At 58.2% G+C, this 8,899-nt stretch overlaps 1 protein-coding gene across 1 annotated transcript; it reads left to right on the top strand.

The window, feature by feature from the left end:
- The first annotated feature begins 6,935 nt into the window (after positions 1-6,935).
- Positions 6,936-8,626, top strand: LOC125552078 (mitogen-activated protein kinase kinase kinase 18-like). The gene has a single exon (XM_048715542.1). The coding sequence runs from the start codon at positions 6,974-6,976 to the stop codon at positions 8,609-8,611; it is 1,638 nt and encodes a 545-aa protein (XP_048571499.1). The 5' UTR covers positions 6,936-6,973; the 3' UTR covers positions 8,612-8,626.
- Positions 8,627-8,899: the final 273 nt, after the last annotated feature.

The following is an 8,899-nucleotide window of genomic DNA, read 5'->3' on the forward strand; positions in this document are numbered from 1 at the left end:
TATGGCCGAAAACAGCACTTCTTATATATAATTCTTACCTGGACCATTCCGGAACTCCTCGTGACGTCCGGGATCTCATCCGGGACTCCGAACAACTTTCGGGTTACCGCATACTAAATATCTTCATAACCCTAGCGTCACCGAACCTTAAGTGTGTAGACCCTACGGGTTCGGGAGACATGCAGACATGACCGAGACGTTCTCCGGTCAATAACCAACAGCGGGATCTGGATACCCATGATGGCTCCCACATGTTCCACGATGATCTCATCGGATGAACCACGATGTCAAGGACTTAATCAATCCCGTATACAATTCCCTTTGTCTAGCGGTATGTTACTTGCCCGAGATTCGATCGTCGGTATCCAATACCTAGTTCAATCTCGTTACCGGCAAGTCTCTTTACTCGTTCCGTAACACATCATCCCGTGATCAACTCCTTGGTCACATTGCGCATATGATGATGTCCTACCGAGTGGGCCCAGAGATACCTCTCCGTTTACACGGAGTGACAAATCCCAGTCTCGATTCGTGCCAACCCAACAGACACTTTCGGAGATACCTGTAATGCACCTTTATAGTCACCCAGTTACGTTGTGACGTTTGATACACCTAAAGCACTCCTACGGTATCCGGGAGTTGCACAATCTCATGGTCTAAGGAAATGATACTTGACATTAGAAAAGCTTTAGCATACGAACTGTACGATCTTTGTGCTAGGCTTAGGATTGGGTCTTGTCCATCACATCATTCTCCTAATGATGTGATCCCGTTATCAACGACATCCAATGTCCATGGTTAGGAAACCGTAACCATCTATTGATCAACGAGCTAGTCAACTAGAGGCTTACTAGGGACATATTATGGTCTATGTATTCACACGTGTATTACGATTTCCGGATAATACAGTTATAGCATGAATAAAGACAATTATCAAGAAAATATAATAATAACTAATTTATTATTGCCTCTAGGGCATATTTCCAACAAGGCCGCCGGAACTCGGCGGGGCGTCGGCCATGGACGGGGGAGAGAGGGGGCGGCGGGAGGGGCGTGGGAGGGTTTGGGGGAAATGGCGCCAAATGGGCGTGGGGGGAGGGGGTTGGTTTCTCCCACAGACAGGCGGGCCAGGGAAGGACAAGCGCGCGCGTCTCGCCCGTTCGCGCGCTGTCCGTTTCACCCCAAACCCGGCGCAACTTTGGGCCGGGAATGGGTCGAAAGCGGACACAAAGCGGACAAAAATCTGTTTGCGCCCGCGCGCTGGGCCGTCTCATTTGTCCCTTTTACTCGAAACGGACAAGGGCGGACAGGATAGGATCGTGCGGTGGAGTTGGGCTAATTGCAGCAACAAGTTGACGTGACCCGGGAAGGAAAATTTATGGAGGCAAGTAGTAAAAGAAACTGGTGGTGGGACTGGGACGGATGGATGATGCACGAAGGCAGGCGAGCGGGACAGCGGCTTTGCGGCTGGCCGGTGCCGTGCATCTCACCCTGCAGTGCACTCGCAACTGGCAAAACAGCTTCGGTTTTCCTGGTTGGCCTAGGTCATTTTGGATCGCAGCGCATGCGTCACAGGCCGTCCCCGCCGCCGTTTCTTCAGGCTTCACGGGCCGTGCCTGCGCGGAGTGGATGGATGGATGTGGCAACTCGCACGCGCCGTTTATAAGGGATTGGATTGGATTGGATGCTAGTTGTTGCCGGTATGCGAGAGCTGGCTGTGGTAATCCGGCACGAAACCCTGTCAGCTGTGTCTGACCCGGCAGGCCAAGGTGTAGTCTACGTGGGTAGACAGACCATGCCTCCTGCCTCCTGCCTGCTGGTCTTGAGACTTGAATGATGAGGGTCAATAATCATGTTTACTTTCTGGATGGAGTAGCTAGTACTGCTAGCTCGGAAGCACGTCTCTTGAGCGAAATCTTGCCACATTGGACAAGTATCAGACACGCCGAGCTGTCAGACGTGTTCTCAAGTCATCACGAAACCAGCAGTGCTCCCTCCCGTCAGCGAGCAATAGCTGTCCGTGCTTGAACAGTTTTGGGACGGGGTTCCTTCTTTGGTTAAATTGGATGGATTGTCGTGTGGCCTTACCGGCGGCGAGCGGAAGCAATCAGCGAGTGACAAAAGGAGAAAAGGCCATCATCCCTCGGTCCGTCCAAGAGCCGGCCCGGCCGGTAAAGCAATCCACAAGCGTTTTTCACGTAACACTGACGGGGACAGGTCACGCATCGTTATCAGAACACGGCAAGAAACAGGGGGTCCGAGGCCCCAAACACGGCACGAGAGACCTTGCTTTCGCCGCGGTGCCGCTCACGTGACGCCAACATGGCAGCATACACGGAGCAAAATACGGTGGCCGCGTGACGCGCCGGCTCGCCACGGTCCACGAACGCTGCGTGCGCCGTTGCGGCCGCACATGCCGTATCGGCATCGGCATCGGCACCCTCGCCCGCACCGGCGTCAAAACTGGCACGAAAACGACCGGGCGGTGATCCAGGAGGACGGCAGGCAGGCGGTTGGGCGCCGGCACGATCGCGCGGCACCGCCCCGGCGATTCCTCACCCTGGTCCTGGGCTGTCGGCTCCGGCCGCGTTCCCCCAACCCCACGTTTCCCTGCCCCCGCCGGTGCCTGGCCGTCCAGAGACACCCCGCCGCGGCGCGCTGCGCCGCCGACTGATCGACCTCGCGCTCTGTCACGCCGACGCCGTGGCCGGACGCGCGCGGCGCAACGAGTGCGCCCCCACACGCTAACGTCTTCTGGGCTAGGGTGTGTTTCCTGCCGCGCCGGTCGGCCGAGGCTGATCGGTCGGCACCTACGTGCGCGGCGGCGGACGTCCCGTCTCCTATGCTCTCGCGTCGTGCCGACTTGTGGGAGGGAAAGGTTTTGGATTGACTGTTTCCGCCGGGCGGTCGGTCGGTCGTGGAAAGGACTGGTCGTGCATGGATGGATGCATGCACTAGTCCGATGTATGCACCGTAGCAGTAGTCCGTATCTTTGGCATGGGGTTGGGTTAGTGCTGAGAACCTGGCTTTTGCGTCGTCATGGGTTAAGTTGCACATTCACGCGGATTGTTTAATGAGGAACAGCTCCACCTTCCCTGGATTAGCCAGATTAATTAAGCACCTGCTAGCGGCTCTGGTTTGTCCTGGGCTGGGATGGAGGGGAGGCAGCTCCTCCGGAAAGCGATCGATTCCGAAAAGTAATTTGACCAGGAAAGATGTACCACTACTGTATGACTTTGTGAGAGCCATCCTTCCCAATTTCCAGTTATCAGGTTGACAGTTGATTTGATTAATTGGCCATGAAAGGTGATGGCATCTAGCTGTTGTCAGAATAGGTAGCGTACAAGCACAACACAAGGGGTCGAAGGAGGCGAAAAATGGAGCAGTGATATCTAATCTTCCTACGTTACAAGTTGTGCGGGCTGATTGAATCATGGCATTCATGTCTGATGCTTTTGCTGGGCGTCCTCACCACGCAGAAAAAAAAGGAAGAAAGAATCATAGCAGCAGATCTTATCCTACGCGCGCATACGGGAGGCGAGTACGGGGAATTCAAGTTGATGGCATCAACCACTAAACCCGCGGCACATATAAAAGTCAAGATGAGGAGCGAATGAATGCCTAGCATCTTAGAGCATCTCCACTTCGCCAAACAGCCCCCCGCCCCATCCCCACCCCTCCAAGGTGTTTTTTTTACTGTCGGCGTCTAAAAACCGGTCCAGTCATGTTCCAGAAGCCCAATTTCATCGGTTAGAGCCAAATTTGACGCCCGCGAACACAGGACGAACCCGGCGCGCTGGCGGTACTCGGAGAGGCGGGGCCCAGAGAAGCGCTTTTGGCGCGGAAGTCCGGCGGGCCCGCCAAGTCAGTGACCAGCCGCGTCTCGTCTTCCTCAGCGTCTCGTTTCCCACGGGGAATCAATGCCAAGGCTGCCGCCGGTCAGTTTTTCATTGATTCCCCACGGGCGACGCAGTGAAGGCCCGGCGACATGGCGTCCCCATCCCACCATGCGTACACACACGTCTACCGCCCCTCGGCGGCTATAAAAAGACACCCTCTCCTCGCCGGTGGACACACTCTCCTCCGCCCGTAGTCCCTCTATCGTCGCCGTCGCCCCATCCCGTCTCTCTCTCCCCCGACACCAGCCACCACGTCTACGTCCTTCGATGGGTGAGCATTTCCCCGACGATGGTGCGGCGGCCAACGGCTTCGACCGCCGCACCCTGCATGAGTAGGAGGCGCACCTCCAACGCGAGGCCAACTACCCGGCGCCGCCTGACATGCGCACGCCAGGGCGTTGGAGGCTCAGCGCTGGAGGCATCTCAGACCCCCGCAGCCCGACGCCGACCACCCTGCCCACTTCCACGACGAGATCGAGCGCATCCGGGCCTCCCTGCCGGAGGAGGTGTGCGGCCGCCCGGAGTATGCCCCGACAACCACGCCAGCTGGGCGGCGTACTTCCAACGCCATCACAAGGAGCAACTCGCCTCCATCAACAACATGCCGGTGAGGGGGCGCCACAACGCCGACGGCCGCTGCCTGTGGTGGGGCGTCCCCGGGCGGACGCTGCACTTCGTCCACGAGGGCGGCAACCAACCGCCGCTCCAGTACCCGGCGGCCCCGCCGCCTGTCCGCCGCCGGAGCGGCGGCGGCATTTGGCTGCTGCGGCGCATGGCGGGTGGGTCCTCCTCCTCCTCCCACTCCCACTCGTCAAGATCGCCGGCGCTCACCAGCGTCAAGGCCGAGCCCGTGGAGATGCCGCTAGGGGGGCGCACCCCCGATGACACCCTCGTCATCAACGAGGTCGGTCGTGGCTCCTCTTCCTCCCGCCTCGTCAAGCCAAAGACGGAGCCGGGCTCGTCGCCGTGAAGAGCAAGCATGACGACTTGGCCGCCGCCGCCGACGAGGCCGCGCTCAAGTGGGCGCGAGAGGACTACGTCAAACTGAAGATGGAACGCTAGCGCCGTGCCCTTGAGGAGATCGCCGCTCGACGCCGCGGCCGCGAGGCGGGCGGCGTTATCATCCTTGAGGACAGTGACGACGACGCACCACCGCCGTCAACCAAACCCGTCCGCCAAGGCGACACAGGGCAGGGGTGCGGCAAGGATAGCGGTGGCGTGAAGAAGGAGGCCGACGACGGCGACGACTACATCGCCTTTAGCGCGTTCTTCGGCCTACAGGAGGGGCGGCGGAAGGCGGCGCAGTAGTTTTTAACTATGTTTTTAAGTATTTATGTACAAATATTAATGAAATCGTCTCATATGTGTCGGATTTGACCGAATTTTGTCATGTTGGCCGATTTTGGCCGAGTTTATTTTTTTAGAAGACGATGTCTGGGTTGTGCCTAAAATATCGCCGGCGTGTCCTAGACGGCGGCGCCTGGGGGCTGAACGGCTGAAGATGCCCTTAGCCGCAGCGTCTGGATCCATGGATGGATAGATAGGTTGGATATATGTGCCCTGCCCCAGCCGTAATAACTAAGCTGTTATCTCGCCCGCACAGCCGGAAGAGATATGCACGGACTCGGGCCTCATGATCCGCACATGCCCTGGCCGGCCGGCGTCGTGCCAATGTGCACCCCCTCCACGTTGGAATAAACTTGATCGAAGCAGGGGTGTTGATTTCGTAGTATACTGTATAGTAACCTTGCGGTGTTTGCTTCCCAGATGGGGCGCATCAGTCGCGCATACAGATTATACAGAATCATTGTTCCCTTGGTATCATTGCTAATCACTCTACATCATTGGTCTGGAATCTCTCTCTGGGTTATGAGATGCCGCCTCCAAATGATTGCCAACTAGTCGTACGCAAACCACAATTACTAGTATTACTGTAGTATACTCGTGTCGAATTATGCGACGACGCAAGCCAGAATTAGCCCATGGCATCTACAGTAACCGTCAAGCTGCTGCCTGCCTCTTCGATATCGCACTGGTGGTGCTGCTAGTAGATGAGTGGGCGCGGGCCTCGCTTTGGGCGGGCTGTGTGGCTCGGCCGCGCGCACGTCCGCCGCGGCGCCAATGGAACGGACGGCGACCCGCCGGTTAGATGCCGCGACGCGACGCGATGGCCAGGAGCCACCGATCCCACACGAGTCGTATCCCAGCCCGAGGCCACAGCTTTTCGCCGGTGCGCTCTGCGTGTTTTCTTTATTTCTTTCCTCCGCGTAGCCATCCCTCCCCTCCCCTCCCCTCCTTGGCACCTCGGCCACTCGTGTCCTTCCATGTCACCACACCCTCGTGTGCTCCGGCGGCCATGTCAGCAGCGGAGATCGAGCTCCAGATGAGTGGGGTAGCGGGAGTGTGGCGTGCTCTGTTTTTGTGCTGCTCTCGTTTATCTATATCCATCCTCTCGCCAATGTATTTTTGGAGGCACGTCGGATATCACGGGAAATATTTTGGGGCCACACCCCGATTGGTCTCTTGGATGCGAGCGTCGTTACGTGTGGACGCCTGAGTCCGATACACCATATAGCGTGATGTGTATAGATAGATGTACTGTACCGGTGCTCAAGGACATGCAAGATTTTTCTTTTACAAGATCAAACACTACAGTAGCTTTTTTTGCGTGGATCGGCGTCACAATTGTTTGCTTCAAGTCGTGATAACTTAACAGGATGAAAAAAGGGAAACATATGGCAATGCGGTGCACCCTCGACTATTCCTGATTCGAAATCAAAGGTGCGTGCGTTAATGACACCCGTCCATCCATCCATCCATATATCCAAACGGAACCGTGATCCATCAAAGCGACCCAAATGGACGATCGCCCATGTGGCCTCAACGGGGCGGCACAGCCCCGAAGACGATAACAGCACAAGTTGCACACCGCTCGCTCTCCCACATCGTCGATCCATTTATTCCGTGATATTATATGCAACCCAGAAAGAAAGAAATATTCGGGCAGGGCAATTTAATATCCCATCCGCGCAACATGCGAATCGGGAGCAAATCGCTGCCAAAAGTAAACCCCGATGCAGCGCCGGAAACCCCACACCTATATATACGCCACCCTCACGCTTGCCCTCTTCTTGCAACTCCTCACACCATCTCCCTTTATTCACTCCTCACCTCCGCACACACTCTGCTTCTCTCTGAGCTCCTCTACTCTGTTTCACTGCCCACTCGTCGTCTCCAGCGCGCGCATAAAAATGGAGGGGTGGACGCGCGGGAAATGCATCGGGAAGGGCGCGTTCGGCACCGTGCACTTGGCCGTCCACAGGGCCACCGGCCGCGCCTTCGCGGTCAAGTCGGTCCACGCCAAGGGCGCCGCGCCGGCTGCCGCGATGGCGTGCCTGGAGACCGAGATAAGGATCTTGAGGCGGCTGTCCTCGCCGTACGTCGTGGCGTACCTCGGTGACGACGCCACGGCTTCGTCTAGGAACCTGCACATGGAGCTCGTCTCGGGCGGGAGCGCGGCGGCGAGGGGCGCGGCCGGCCTTGGCGAGCGCGCGGCGCGGTGCGTCCTGCGGCGGGTCGCCGCCGCCCTGCACTACCTCCACGACGTCGCCGGGGTCGTGCACGGGGACGTGAAGGGGCGGAACGTGCTCGTCGGCGGCGACGGTGCCGGGTACGGCGGCTCCAAGCTCGCCGATTTCGGCGCGGCGAGGCTTGTTTCAGAGCCGGCGCCGCGAGGGCCCCGTGGCACGCCGGCGTGGATGGCGCCGGAGGTGGCCCGCGGCGGCGCGTCGACGCCGGCGTCCGACGTGTGGTCGCTCGGGTGCACGGCGGTGGAGCTGCTCACCGGGAAGCGGCCATGGTCGGAGATGGGCGGCGCCCTCGAGGTCGGCGAGCTGCTGCTCCACATCGGTTACGGCGTGAAGCGACCGGAGCTCCCCGCGTGCCTCTCCGACTCCTGCAGCGACTTCCTCGACAAGTGCCTCCGCCGCGACGCTGGCGAGCGGTGGAGCTGCGAGCAGCTGCTGCGCCACCCGTTCCTCTCCGCGGACCCCCACGACGCCGGCGAGCCGTCGCCGTCCCCGTCCCCGCGAGCGGTTCTTGACTGGGCGGCGTCGGACTCGGACTCCGACGCGTCGTCCGACTGCCATCCGGCGGCCGACATCGAGGACGAGGTGATCATGGCGAGCGCCAAGGGGAGGATTGCCGAATTGGCATCAGACAGGCCGCGCCCAGACTGGGTGCGCGAGCTGGAGGAAGGCCCCACCTGGGCGCCCGACACTTGGGCCCCACCGCCCAGTCTCGAGATGTCAACCGATGCAGTGCTACTGCCACTGGTACCATCGCCATCCGACGCTGCCACAGTCGCTGGCGCGGGAAATGGCGGCGCCGGTGGGCCCGCCGTCAGCCGTGACGGGGTCCTCGTGACCGGCGGGAGCGACGGCGGCTCCTGCCGTGTCCGCGGCCGTTGCTGGTGCGATGATCGCCGTGGGTACCATAAATGTGGGTCTGGGTTTGATCGGCCTCCTTGTTGGCCGCCGTTGGCCGTTGCGTCCGTGCTGGTGTCATGTATTCTATCGCATTTGATTCAATCAATGATTTTGTTTCAGCAAGCAGACGGTGAATTGATACTATTTTTTGTTACAGCTTCTGGTTCTGTTTTTTTTTACAGCGCAGTTTCTGGTTCTTGTTTCTTTGGTGGTTTTGACTTTTGACTTCTGATGTTGCTGCTAGTTGGGTGAGCGAGTCGGCCAGACACTAGTTGGTCAGCAGCGTGTGTGCTGTGTTTGCTCCCTTTTTTCGAAACGAAGGCGTAAGATTTGCCTCGTCTATTAGGTTATTAGGTAAGAAAAGAATAGAGTTTAGAGTTTTACAAAACACCCCACGCAAGCGGCATGAAAATTACTAGCACAAAATTATAAGCCCAAGTTTCTTTGCGCCGACAGTAACCCATAATTTTGCTTCTTCAAGAATAGATCTAAGGAGAACAGGCGGTGGAGAAT

The sequence above is a fragment of the Triticum urartu genome, chromosome 4, assembly GCF_003073215.2.
Source record: "Triticum urartu cultivar G1812 chromosome 4, Tu2.1, whole genome shotgun sequence".
NCBI lineage: Eukaryota > Viridiplantae > Streptophyta > Magnoliopsida > Poales > Poaceae > Triticum > Triticum urartu.

Bases quoted from the DNA above. Each gene is read 5' to 3' on its own strand.
- LOC125552078 (XM_048715542.1), top strand. From the start codon at position 6,974: ATGCAGCGCCGGAAACCCCACACCTATATATACGCCACCCTCACGCTT.